The sequence below is a fragment of the Sturnus vulgaris genome, chromosome 20 (genome assembly GCF_052056855.1).
Source record: "Sturnus vulgaris isolate bStuVul1 chromosome 20, bStuVul1.hap1, whole genome shotgun sequence".
Lineage (NCBI taxonomy): Eukaryota > Metazoa > Chordata > Aves > Passeriformes > Sturnidae > Sturnus > Sturnus vulgaris.
Genome location: NC_142262.1, coordinates 262,775 through 276,421, shown reverse-complemented (window position 1 = coordinate 276,421; position 13,647 = coordinate 262,775). Strand labels below are relative to the sequence as shown.

Below are 13,647 nucleotides of genomic sequence, written 5' to 3'. Positions count from 1 at the left end.
TGACCAACGGCGCCCTGATTTTGACACCGCCCGGACACTCCTGTGGCACTGGGTACACGGCAGGATGCTCCCCGTTCCCCTGTGACATGCGGCGTTCCGCCAGGGCTGTTATTTGGCCCAGGAGAACCTTCCCTGCACACGCAGGGATTTTCGGTGTCACTGCTTGGGAGAGAGACACGAATCCTTCATCCCAAGGGATTTCTGGTCCCCGGCGCTGCCTGGGGATGCCCGGGCCGGCCCGCCCTCGCTTCGGGGTCTCCGCCTGCGCTGCCGGCTAGGGTCTCGGTACAAGGAGAGAATGTTTTATTTCCCTTGAGGAGGTGCCTGATCCCGACACTGGAAACCCAAGGGACAACACAGCGGGACGTGTGGCTGGCTCCCCTCCCGTTCCCCACGGAGCTGCGAGACGGCAGCGGCTCCGGAGCCGCCCCCACCTCGGCCCAGCGGGCAGGGCCGGGGGTAGCCCCCGCCCAGCACCGGGGGGAGCAGCCCGAGCCGCCCACCGTCTGCCCTGTGCAAGGGCCGCTGCCGCCGCCGCCAGCCCCCCTCGTGCCCAGCGAACCGCACTCGGCGCCCGCCGCGGGCGAACCGCTCCGCCCCGGCCTCAGAGCCGCCTGCCCGTCCCGCCGCGAGCCGGCTGCGCCAGGCCGGGACTCGTCCGCGACGGCTCGCTCAGGCTCGCTTCCGCAGCCGCCGGGCCGGGCCGGGCCGGTGCCCCCGTCGTGCTCCCCGCGGTGCGGTGCGGTCCGGGCGCGGCGGGGCGGGCCCGCAGCAGGCCGGCCTCGGGCCGGCTCCGCCCCGGCCGCGCGGGGCTGGCACGGCACGGGAAGATGGCGGCGGCGGCGGGCGGGGGCGGCGCCGCGGTGTCGGTGTTGGCGCCCAGCGGGCGGCGGGTCACGGTGCGGGTGGGGCCCGGCACGGTCCTGCTCCAGGTGGGTCCGCGGCGGGGAGGGGGCCGAGGGGAAAACGGTGGCAAGGCCTCAGGCCGGCGTGACGCCTCTCTTCTTTCCGCAGGTCCTCGAGGAGGTCTGCAGGAAGCAGGGTGGCAGCCCTGGCGAGTACGGCCTCAAGTGAGTGTCACCGTGGGGCCGGACCCGGGTCCGGCTGCCTGCGGCCGTTCTCCGCGCCGGGCCGGGCGCTGCCGGAGCCCGCGCCCCGTCCGCGGGGTGCCCGGGGCCTGGCGGAGCCCGCGGCGGGCGGTGGGAGTGCGAGGGCCCGCGGCACACACTGAGCTCTGGTCGGGTCGGTTCGTCCCCGTGTCCCAGTGCCACGTTCCTTTCGCTGCTGGGACAGAGCCGAGGCCCCATGTCTCTCCACCGAACACCCACGCGTGTACCTCATCTAGGCCACAGACCAGCTACGCCTGTCTCCCTTCTCACGTGGGCGTTTGACCCTCTGCTTTTATGGTGTCTCACTTGAGAGCTCATTTGTCTGAGTAGCACTAAAAAAAAAAAAAAAAAAAAAAAAGTACATGAGTACATTGGGATTTAACCAGGCTTGGTTATGTAGTTAGTTGCTGTTTATCTCTTAAAAACCTTTAGAGGAGGAACGCAGATTTGTGTATCTTCTCTGCGACCTCTACAAACTGCAGCTGTTTTGGTGTGCACAATAGCTTTTGTTGATGATGCTTTTACAATTGCTAGTTGTTCATTATTGAATCATGTTCTGTGGCTTTTAGTCGGCCTCCTGGGAATTCTCTTGCACAATACCTGGACTTTGTATTGCTCATAGGCTCTTCTCTCCTTCAGGTTTCAGAGAAATGTTTTGGACCTGTCTTTGCAGTGGAGATTTGCTAGGCTGCCCAACAATGCCAAACTGGAGATGGTACCGGTCTCCAACAGAGCAGGAGCTGGAGCCACGGTATGTTAATTTACGCAATGTGACCTGATTTGTTCAGTTACCAGTTGTGCTGATATGATCCCATCAGATCTCATGATCAAAAGCACAGGCTGACACGGCCAAAGCCTATGTGAGAGACCAGCTAAAGACTGGTTGCAGTGCAGTCGAAAATGGTAATTAAGTAGCTGAAAGTCATTGCTTAGAGTCTGCATGAGCATGGGGTACCAGCTGTGCTGAAGGAGAGTGGGATGGTTTGGGGAGCTGAAAAGCTAGTGGTCATGGATGTCTAAGAAGTTAAACACCAGTGATGACTAATTGAGTTCCCTTTCCTAATTTCTGTTGCAGTTGCCCTGTCCCGCTCTGGATTTTCACTAAATCTCAGGTTCTTACAGAATCCTCTTTTGCTGCTTTCCCAGCATTGGTGTGTTTACACAGCTTTAGAGTCTTTCGTGACATGTTCTGTGTTCATCAGTGGGCAAACGTCCCTATTTAGTATAATTTGCAAAGGGCTTACAGATGCTGTTTTCTCTAGAAATTATGGCCACTTTTAAGAGAGTAAAAATCTATTCTACATATCCCTCTGGCCATAGGCCTAACTTTTCAGGTGATGCATAGGTGTTACTGAGTGTGAACTTTGATGTTGTAAAAATGATGTGTGGTCTTACCTAAGTAGCCTTGGAATGGAAATTTGTCTATCACTAACAGTCATCTTGCTATTTATTAATTTCCTCATAGGAAGTTAACAAAAACGTCCTTCATAGGAAGTTTTTCAATTTTCATGTAAGTTTCAGGTTTCTTGGTGCTGATCTCTTAATGTCTGTCAGCCAAGCAGTGTTAGTGGTGTTTGTTATAGGCAGTTGCTCTAGCTGTCACACAGAGAAACTGATACGTTGAAAAGGGAACTTTGTGGTGTGAGAAAGCTTTGGAGTCACTGCTTTAGTTCACTGTGTAACATAGTTTTGGGGGTCCCTGATGTTTTTCTCCTTAAAAACCTCCGTGTTCCTAGTTTTGGCATTAATGCCTTTTTTCTGATTTGGGGGTAGAAAGACATTTGTGCTTCAAATGATGTCCTTACATAAAAAAAATACCACAAACCAGTAGCATCTGCTTAAAATTTTCAGTGAAATGTTGCGGTGGAATGGAGTTTGTCTTCCAGAGAAAAGTGTTTCTCTTGAAATGGTGCAGTGATCACTACCTGACATTTGCATCCAGTTTGAGAGGTACTGGAGAAAAACAAAGATTTTTTTTTTTCTCCTGAAGTTATATTGCGAGAAAGGGCAAGAAGGAGTATTCACGTTAGGAGAGGGGTTATAGATCACCAAAGATAAGAGCAAATAGAAGTGTAAGTTGTTACTATTTAGTTGCAGTTCAGCAGAACAATCTACAGAAGTGAGGCTTCCCTGGGAGTGCTCGTTGCTGTGTCGTGAAGGTAAGAAGATGCAGCAAATGCACATGTGAAGAGTGGAGTCTAAACAGAGTCCCTACCCCACGAACTTGAGCAGATTTTACTTGGGAGAATTTCACAGTATAAGAAAAGACTTTGTACAGAACAACTGACTAAAAACAATCCCCTGCCACAAGGAGTATGTGTTTAAAAACGGGATTTTTTAACAGCCAGATGACTGTGACTGGGGTGTAGTGGCAGTTCAGATGACCACTCAGTCATGCCAGCTGGCTGCAGTAATGTTGGGATGAATTTGATTCTGTGCCTTTAGTTATTGTATGTTCTATTAAGATTATGTGTGTGGAAGTAGGTGTGCTTTCCTGTAGTGACAGCAGTTACCCTAGAGACAGAGTACAGGTTTTGATAAATCATGAGTTTGTTCAGCAAATCTGATGTCTTAAAATAGAAAGCTTTTGGATTTGCCTTTGCATGTGAAAAACATCGTTTCCTGTAAGACGGTTGTTCAGTGAAAAATGGAACAAATTCCTTTTGATGGCAGGTGAGGCAGGAGCATCATCAGTAGAGCTCTGGTGTTTTCTGCTCTTGTTTAAATGTTTGTAAACTTAGATTATAATTATCACTGGTCTCTTATTTTATATAGCACCTGGGGTTTTCGAAGAGACTTTTCTAATGGACTGAATAGGACTTCGTGACATGTTTAGCTTTGAACTGTTTCCCAAAAACTGATGCAACTGGTAGTCTGAATTTCTGGGCTGGATTCTTACAGAATGGTGATGTCAGCTGTCATCACTGCTGTAGCTGAGAATAATCTAAGGCTTGTCTTCCATGTCAGAGAAACCAGGAGGTTGTGTTAGTGGTGGGATGAAACGACATTGTACTGTCAGCTCATTATTAAAGATGCCACTGTTTCCTTTATGTAGAAAAATTCCTGTCTCCAGCAGATCAGCATTTGCAGTCCTGTGAGGACTGGTGGGAGCCAAGGCAGATGACGAACTTATTCCTCCATGGAAATCACAGTGTGGATTACTGGAATGTGTGATGTCTCTTTCCCAGCTCTCTGTAGCCCCTGCCCTCATGTTTGCACACACGCCTTGCACTCAGAGGCTGCACTGAGAGTGTTACTAGGGGTACATGAAAACACAGAATGAAAGAAAGTGGCTTTGGCTATCTGGGGCTAATGTCCTTCTCAGGCTTTGGAATAAGGCCAGTTTTTGTGGTCTTCTGAAAACTAAAGGTGACTGGAGAAACCAGGTTCTATCTAGTGGCTACAGGACTTTGTATGCTTTTTCTTTAGACAGGTGAACTAATTGGGAAAACTGAAGAGTTAGGCATTTTGAAAAAGGCTGAATATTCTCTAAAAGGTAAAGATAACACCTGAAGTGCTCTGCCATTCTCTTATCTCTTGGTTAGCTGCTAAACTTTTCTGTTGGGACAATCAGGAGTTGGAAGTTCTTCAGGACTGACCCCAGCCTATGTTCACTTTAGAAATGCCTTGGATTTTGTTTTGTTTTGTTTGTTGGGGAGAGGTAGGGAAGCAATTTTCTAAAGTCTTTCTGACTTTGGTAATATATGTGGATGTTTGCATGCCAGGTTGGAAAAGACTTGTTAAAATCGGCAGCTAACTGGCCCTTATCTTTTTCTGCATGTGTTCAAGAACTCGATAATTTAACGACTGGAGTTATTGTTAAGATTTTTGTTACTTCACTCTTAAATTGTATGTAAAAATGTGGTGGTTAGGAAGCATTAGTGAGTTGCAAGTTACAAACATAATTTCTTTGGACTGGTGACAGTTGTTTAGTTCTTCAGTAAGGCAGGAGTAGATGGGCACTGTGTTCGTTGTTTCTGTGTGTGGATATGCACGTGAGCTGTTTTGTCCCAGGGAAGTTGTTCTGCAAAATGATGCTTAAGTGGACAGAGCTCTGTGTTGGTGTTTTAGATGGTACAGCTGCATCAGTTATGTCTGGATTATGGGAATTTGTTTTATGTAGCTGTGAAGACCCTTACTGTAAAGTTTCATCTGGTATAAAACAGAACACCTCTGTTGCTAACAATGGCACAGTATTTGACTTTTCTCTGAGTATGTTCCAGTTCAAGATATGGCAGGGGAGAGGGGCCCATGAAAGCTGGTTAGTATTTCAGGATGGCCTCCCCCCTGCTCAGGAGCCATCCATCCCAACAAACAGGAATTCAGGCTGGAATACCTGCACGGATGAACAAGAAGCACTGAGATATTTTGAAAAGTTGTGAAGAAAAATAAGTTTTCATTCAATTTTCAGATGAATTCATTGTGGTGTTCTTATAGGTTCGGATAGCATTACAACTCGATGATGGCTCCCGTTTGCAAGACACCTTCCTCTGCCAACAGACCTTGTGGGAACTTCTCAATCATTTTGCAAAGATCAGGTGAGCAATGCAATGAGAAAATACTTGCATGCCACTAATTACTTGTTACAGTGACCCAGCTAATCCTTCAGATTTGTAGAATTTGCATTCATTTGATTGTGATTTCTCCTTTATAACAGAGATGTTTGCGTTTTTCTTGCTCTTTCAGATTTGACAATCCATAGTTTTATTATTGTTTTTTAACCCAAGACTACTACTCCTAATTCAGGGCATAAACTGGTAACAAACTGCTAAAGCTGTGAAGATACTGGAATATGTTGCACTACCTTCCTTTTACACAAACCTGTTTGAAGTCAAGTTACTGCTAGAGATGTGTGTGTCAAGCCTGGATGATCTTGATCCCCAGTATTTCTGTGCTGCAGTTCCCTGTAGAGCAGGGGTTCTTTCTTATGGGTTGCTGTTGCTTTTGAAGCTTGCTGTTGTGCAGGTTCTTCAAGGAAATCTGGAGCTCTCGGTAGGTTAATGTGGAATCTTCAAAGGACTGATTAGATCCTGTTTAAATGGAAGAATTTCTGATTCTACATTTATTGAGTATGTACCTCGGTTAGAAATCTTACTATTTTAGTCCAGTCTACATTGAGTGCTACCTCTTGTCTTTAGTTTTGATTTTACAAACCCTGTATTGTTTTGAAATGTCAAGCTAATGAACTTTTCTCGAAGAAAGGCACTTCTTTTCTGTTTTTCATGATTTGGAAGAGGAAGCCTTTAAGCTGTGATAGCCAATCTGTTTTTAATCATGGACTAGGTCTACAATGTGACATTTATTCATAAGTAAATGAACAGTATTCATGTAAATGCTAGAGATAAAAAAAATATTTTTCTTTTAATTGAGGAAAGAGGTAGGTATAATTTTCCTGCGTGTTTTAAGTCTCCTCTTGTTCCTTTCTACACCCTCTGTGCCCTCTGTCAGGAGAAGAGTGCCTGTTGCATTTTGGGGACTGCTAGACTGGTGGGAGGTGGTAATATTGACAGTGACAAATAACCTTTTTGTGGCTTTATCACGTATTAGTTAATTGTTTCTTTGCTTTAAAATTTGAGCTTTTCATATAATTTTGCTCTTTTGAAGTGGTTTTACTGGTTGCAGGTTATTGTCATACTACTGTTTAACATACATGTTGCTCTTAAGCTTCTAACTGCTGCAGTGTGCTAAGCATTCATAACTTCAGAGCACAGCTGCTCTTTTCTGCCCTCTGGAAGCTGAGTTCAGATGTTTGGATGGACTTTGCAATCTTGATTAAGTTCAACAAGCAGGAAAGGTGCTGTGTGTGATTTAGTCACAGAACAAGCTGGCTCTACGGCCATCAGTATGGGTTTAATGGGCTGTGTTGCTGTTCAGTGTGTTTTGATTCAGTTGACTAACTAGTCAGCTAGTTGTTGATGTTTGCTGAATCCTTCCTTGGACTTTTCAACTGGAGATGTTTTCCTGGAATGCTCAGCTGCTCTAAGTGCGTGAGGGGAAGTATTCTAAATCCACTGGAATTTCCCCTGGGTTTCCAGCATCCATCTTTGCTAATTGGGTCTGAAGAAGGTCTGGAAGCTATTGTGAGGCTGCTCCTCCTCTCAGCGTGCAGCAGTCCTTGCACAAGATGTTTACAGGCCCTGTCAGATCACTACATGAAGGAATCTAATCTGCTTGCCGTTCCCCTTCTGAAGAGCAGCACATCAAAGAGAGGACAGTATGTTTGATGTGTGTGCTTGCCTCAGTGGGTGCATGTAATGGATTAGCAGCAGCTGGAGGAGGAGTCTGCTGCTTCCAAGAGTTAGACAAAAATAAGTCTCTGGGGATCTTTGCATGGAGTCTGTGCTGCAGAGGCTGGTTGAGGGCACAGTGTTGTCTGCCCTACGAGCAAGAAGCCTGCATTTCTGTCTCCCACTCTGCCTGCCTCACAGCTTCAGCAGTTTTATGGGCTGCTGTCCATAGAGCAGTTGCACGTTGTCTTGGCTGGATGAAAACTGAGACTTGCTGTGATAGGCTGTGATTGTCCTTTCCCTGCCTGTCTTTTGTATTTGATCAAGTGAATATATAATAAAGGTTCTCTTTTACTGGAAATCCTCAGAATTATCTAGAGGATAATATGAGATATTATTGATATATTATTGATATAAATGAGATATCTTTGATATAAAAATGAGATAGAGGATATCTCAGGCTTATCTAGAGGAAAATGGAAAGAGTAGCATCTCTCTGTTTTTTCCCCATCTCCATGCAAAGGGTCCTTCACTTCTGTCTTCCTCTGCAGATGGGCTGTCAGAGTTTGCATCATTACTCATAGGTGTCCAACATCACTGAAATGCTTAAATATGGGTTGATTTTCACTTTGTCTGCAGGGCCAGTCTTTCATTTGGCTTTACTTTTTTCATGGTTCCCAGAATCTGGAAGTTTATGTGCTTTGTTTTTGTTTGTTTACTTTCTCTTTTCTTTTTAAAAAATGATACTAAGACAGGCAAGTTTCTTGTCCTTAGTTGATCTGCTTTAGAGCAGTATTTAATTTTGTTTGTTGCTGTGCATACATGAAAAGAAATGGACTTTTCCCTAGTGAAAGTTCAGTGTAAACTGTAATGAATTTTTAAACTTGGATTAAAAAGAGCAAATATAACTAAGTAATGTTTCAGATTGGGTACTGAGGCACATGAACAGTGATGAGCTTAAATTTATCTAGTAAGATCAGCTAATTTCCGAATTTACTTTGATTATTTATTTGTTTTTAAACTTTTAGCCTGTGTTTGCATTGAAGCAAATTGTTTACCTAATGTCTAGTAGTGATCCTGTGAACTGTGTAGTGGTTATTGGTGGAGAAACATGGAGGACAGTGCTGCCAGCTGATTTCACTTTGTGCTGTTACTCTGCGCTGGTTTTGGAGGGGCTTGGCTGTTCTGCAGATGCTGCAGAGTTTTGCTCTTTCTTGCAGGGAGTTGATGGAACAGCATGGTGAATTGTCTCCAGTCTGTATTTACATGCGAGATGAGGTAAGGCAGCAAAGACCTCTAAACTGTCTCATGTCCCTAAAACATAAGAAAACTTAGCTCTGCTTTCCAGACTGGAAAGTGTTTCTTTTGAACTTTCTTGAGAGGGGAAGTAGAAAAATGTTGGTCTTTTCAAAGCATGACGTGTCTGTATGGAAAAAAGCTCTCTTGGAACGTAGCCTTGCGCCGTTGAGACCTCTGAGCCCATAAAATGAGCTCAATGACCTATTTGTGTTTTTCTTTCCAACTTCTTTTAAAGCTTGAGTCAAAACAGTGTTTTCATTTTAATAAATATTTGCTTTTCTGTGTTTTGATCTTTTGCTATTAATGTTTTGTTAAATATTTTGTATGTGGATATTATGGAATTCACTTTCCCTAGCTGTCCCCTTTACTTCCCACTGACCTCTGTGGACAGATCGTCTTTATTCTGGAATAGGTCATTACAGATGGATAGGAGGTGTATGTAAGGAAATCATCTGTCTTGCAGCTCTGAGATGTTGCCTTTCCTTTAACTTCTGACATAAAAGTAGCTTTGCTGTAGTTGGATCCCACTTGGACGTGTTTATGGGATGAAAATATATGTAGGTCATCTTCCATTGAGATGATTTAATAAGCTGTGAATTTGGTAAAACAGTACAGGTTGATACAGATGGATTCAGGTCTGATTTCCAACTGCAGGAGTGTGTTTTCACCTGTTTCTTGTGTTGTGTAGTGTTTCTTCGGACACAGGCTTCTTTCTATAAAGAACTTTACATGCTTTCCTGGGGAATCAGAGGCCATAATTACTCTCCTCTGGTTTTGTTGCAGATATCAGGAAAAGATGCCCTGGAGAAGACAACACTGAAATCACTTGGCCTGATTGGAGGCAATGCCATTGTCAGGTTAGGAGAAGCAAAGTTTGGCCTCTTTATTTTCCATTTCCACTCTGGTGATGAATTTATTTTGTTTCAGATACCAAAAGAAAGACAAAGGAAAAAAAAGTCTCAAAAAAAGACACCAAGCTAAAACATTACAGCACTCAGAAATTATTGCATTTGCCTGTTTATCTCAGACTGCTGCCCAGATGTGCTTCGCACAGCAGCAGATGCTGGTACTGACCAGTCATGTGCAGATTAAAAGAGCTTGTTTGTTTGTTACTTTTTTTTTTTTTTCCTTTCTTCCTCCTTTGAGTGGAACAGACAATTTAAAGTTAAAAGTCTTTCTGCGAGGGCAATCAGCTACCACTTCATTCTTCTTCTCTGCTCTGGATCTCAGTTACTTAACTCCCAGCCCCTGCAGGCCCTGCTGGCTGTTGGGATGTGAGTTTGGGACAGGGGCAACCTTTCTGTGATCTCCTGGCCAGCTGTTTGCAGTATATACAGAAGGCAGGAGTGATTAGAAGCTATGCTTTACCACTGACTGCTATTTTCCTCTGGAAGGCAGTTTTCTTCCAGAGGAGTGGGTCCCTGTTCTGTTGTTTTGCACAACCCCCTGACCCTTTACTTCATGCTTCACAGCAACTGGAGCATGTTCTCTGTAAGCATCTGGAAGAAGAAAGTTGTGAAATGAGGGTGTATTTGAGTCAGCTGTTGTCTTTGTGTCATGGACATGTTAAGAATAGGGAAGGCAGTACTCTTAGGGTTAATGTTAATTATTAGAAGATAACTTTAAACCGGATTCACCATGAGATTAAAGCTCCCAGAGGTGGTGGGGAGGAAGTGTGTCCTTAGGGGGAGCTTGCTGCTGTGGAAAGCACAATGACCACTATTTCACTTAAATTCACTTAAATTTCACTTTATTTTTCTTCCTTTTGGTGTCTTCTTGAAGAGTTGTCATGAAGAAATGCAGTTCATCTAGTGGGGAGGAAGTTGTGGGTGCCACGGTGCCTTGTAATGAGCCAACAGTGAGGCCAGGCTCTATGGAAGAAGCAGTGAATGTGCCTCTACCTCAAGCAAACACATTTCCAAAGGACTTGGAGCACAGGGATGTGGCAGTATCTTTAAGCAGCTGCACACACAAGCAAGACTCAATTAAAGATTCTGATGCTAGCTTGGAGGAGCTGTGGCACTCCCCAGAGCCTGAGCCTACCCCATTTGTCCCTTTTTCTGAAGATGGAAAGCATCTAGGGGACTCTCCTGTAGCTGTACCACCTTCAAAGCTGCCAACAACTTTTTCCAGCCCTGGAGGCCCTTCTAAGCCAAAGAAGTCTAAGAGCAGCCAAGAACTGCGAAAGGAGCAAGAACAGGTAAGGGAAAATGTCTTTGCAGTTTGGGCAACAAGGCTTTTTTTCTATCCTGCCTTGCCTGAGTCTGCACTCCCATGAGGAAAAAGACGTTTCTAGATTTAAGACTTTTTCCCTATGTGACAGGATTGGGTGCCTTGATGGCATACAGTTCAGAAAGGAAATAGGAAGGATTTGAGTTTAAGAATTTGCTGACCAGAGGCGGGCAAAACTTTGAATATCTAGGTATCTTTGAATAGTTCAAATAGAGGCAATACAGCTCTTTTAAGTCACAGTCCAGAAGATCCTACACCTCAGTGCCTCAGATATCATGAACAAATGCCCACTTTGTTACCTGAGCCCTGTGACTTAATTTTCTTAGTATTGCAGATGAAGCAGAAGCCTTCCATCCTTTTCCTTTTGTGTTTCTCCTTGTTTATAGAAGTGTTTTTTGTCTTACTGTAAAATATCTTGCTTCTTAAATAGTCTGCCTCTCTCTAACTATTTCCCAGAAAGACAGATTACATATCTCACCGTTGTTGTCTCTGAAATAAAACTCTGTTAAAATTAAAAGCGCTTCAGCCCATGTTGAGGTACCAGAACTGATGGCTGAAAAGTGCTGTGATGGCATCCCAGAGTGACCTGGGAATGACACTGAAGTGTGTTTTCTATAGGGCAGCTGTATGGAATTAAATGCCTTCAGGAAGGTTGGGTATGTCTGGCAAGTAGCATAATATGAAGTACAGGAGCCATTCAGTTAATAATTTACTCCTTGCTAATATGCACGGAGAGTTTCCCATTCTGGATTCCCAGCGAGCAGCTCTTTTCTTGCACCTTTGGCTCATCACTGAGGCAGGCTTTCATGTTCAGAGATCCCCTTTATTGTTTCCAACTCTTTGGTACCTCCTAGAGTTGGAGGCTTGAATCTCCTCTGGTCTGATCCAGCCAGGATTGAACAATAGAAAGCTATAAGTAGAAAGAAAGGATGCCTGGGGAGCTTCAAAGGGAGCTTAGTCCAGGAGGAATTTAGCAATACTGTGGATGCTTTCACGTTGATGTAGAGACTCTACCTTAGTTGACTTCTTTGTGGTTGCAGCCTATTTTTGATGAGTTCTGAATTGTTTAGGAACAGAAGCCAGTCCCTGGAAGGACTCTGGAGCACAAGTAGCAGAAAGATGCCATGCCAACCTGCAGTGGTGAATATTTCAGTATATTACAAACATGTTTGGGTTTGTCTAATCAGTGTTGTTTAACCTTTTGGAGCAGACCCTTAACACGGAGAATTAAGCAGTAGGCTGGGTGATTTGTCCAGTCTCATGTGTTGCTTGCTTCAGCTGCGCTCTTGTCTATGAGGGAGTTGGAAAGGAGGAGTTTCTGTTGTGTGTGGGAAGGGAGGAGAAGTGCAAGAGTTTGTGGTGGTATCCTTCACCAGTCCTGTTGCTTTCTCTGTGCACCGGTGGGAGAGGCAGAACTCCACCATTTCACTGGCTTCACATTCTGGGCATGGGCTGCGTGGTGGTGAGTGAAGGACTCACATGAACCGATGTCTTTCTCAGAATCACAGTCCAGTTCTAACCACTTCTGGAGCCAGCCGCCCTTCCACTCTGAGAGCAGCTGCAGATTCTGTTGGGGGAGTTGTGTCCTTGTGTTAAACAGCATGTGATTTTGACGGCTGCTTTCAAGCCCTTTGATCTCTGGTACTTTTGCTTCTGATTGATTACATTTTGTTCCCTCCTCCACTCCTGCCATCTTCCACTCTCCTCCCAGCGGCAACAGCCAAGTAGGGCTAGCCACATGGCATCTGCTTTTTGTCCTTTTTCAGTCCTGGGGAAAAAAACCCAAAACAAAACAAATTATTTTTAAACATCAAAGGTCCATTTTTGTAAAAGAATCTTCCCATTAATGCTTTGCCTGTGTGTGGTTTTTGAAGCTAAAGAGAGGCTGGATAAAATCTGTGCCGGCATCCCTTCGTTTCTTGGGCTAAAGATGGTTTACAGACAGCTGCAAGCTTTGATGTCAGAATGCTAATTATTAGAAGGTAACTTTAAACCAGATTCACGATGAGATTAGAGCTCTCAGAGGTGGTGGGGAGGAAGTGTGTCCCTCGGGAGAGCTTGCTGCTGTGGAAAGCACAATGACCACTATTTCACTTAAATCATAAAACCTTTCCTCAGCTTACCTGCTTCCCCGGTACCAGGGTGGTGACTAGAGAGTGAACTGCATTCTTCCTGACACCTGGCTTTGTCACACAGGCTGCACTTATGTAGATGCTGCTGTGAACACACGGCTTCAGCCTCATGGTGAAAAGTGCCTGACATTTCAGCTTTGGTAGAAGAGCAGACTTTGAAGAAGGAAGGAAACCTTAGCATAGCGTCTTTGCTCCTGGAAGAAGTAGGACAGCAAAATGCACAGCTTGCTTTCCTCCAGTTTGCATAATGGAAAGTAGAATATTGGTGTGGTGGCCATTTATTGCTACAGGAGATGGTTATCTTATATCACAGTTGCAGAAAACACTGCGACTGCAGTGGGCTGGGAGGTGGGTTAGTATTCCTGGAGCCTCTTTTGTAATCATTGTGGGAGGTTAATTTTTGGATTCTGTCTATGCTTTAGAATTGTTGGAGCCCACAGCAAGGAAGAGGAGTGAACACTTAGGACTGGAATATATGTCTGCCTTGTGCCATCTTCTGATTCTCAATGTCTTGGCAGATGCCATTAACGTCACCATAATTTGAGTGACAAGCTGGCCCTTTCCCTGTGGAATCCCACTGCTGCTGGGATTAACTAAAGTCCTTGTTTCAGAGGACAGAGAGCCAATACTAAATGGTAACTTTAGGAT

At 44.9% G+C, this 13,647-nt stretch overlaps 1 protein-coding gene across 3 annotated transcripts in view; it reads left to right on the top strand.

Annotated features, from left to right (window-relative positions):
- The first annotated feature begins 816 nt into the window (after positions 1 to 816).
- Positions 817 to 13,647, top strand: part of ASPSCR1 (ASPSCR1 tether for SLC2A4, UBX domain containing) — a 35,119-nt gene continuing 22,288 nt past the window's right edge. For all 3 annotated transcript variants that reach the window (XM_014887495.2, XM_088176608.1, XM_014887498.2), the window contains exons 1-7: positions 817 to 932; positions 1,015 to 1,070; positions 1,749 to 1,860; positions 5,547 to 5,647; positions 8,557 to 8,614; positions 9,419 to 9,492; positions 10,418 to 10,835. In XM_014887495.2, the coding sequence (XP_014742981.2) occupies positions 831 to 932; positions 1,015 to 1,070; positions 1,749 to 1,860; positions 5,547 to 5,647; positions 8,557 to 8,614; positions 9,419 to 9,492; positions 10,418 to 10,835 (921 nt within the window). In that variant the 5' untranslated portion in view covers positions 817 to 830. The remainder of the gene's footprint in view (positions 933 to 1,014; positions 1,071 to 1,748; positions 1,861 to 5,546; positions 5,648 to 8,556; positions 8,615 to 9,418; positions 9,493 to 10,417; positions 10,836 to 13,647) is intronic.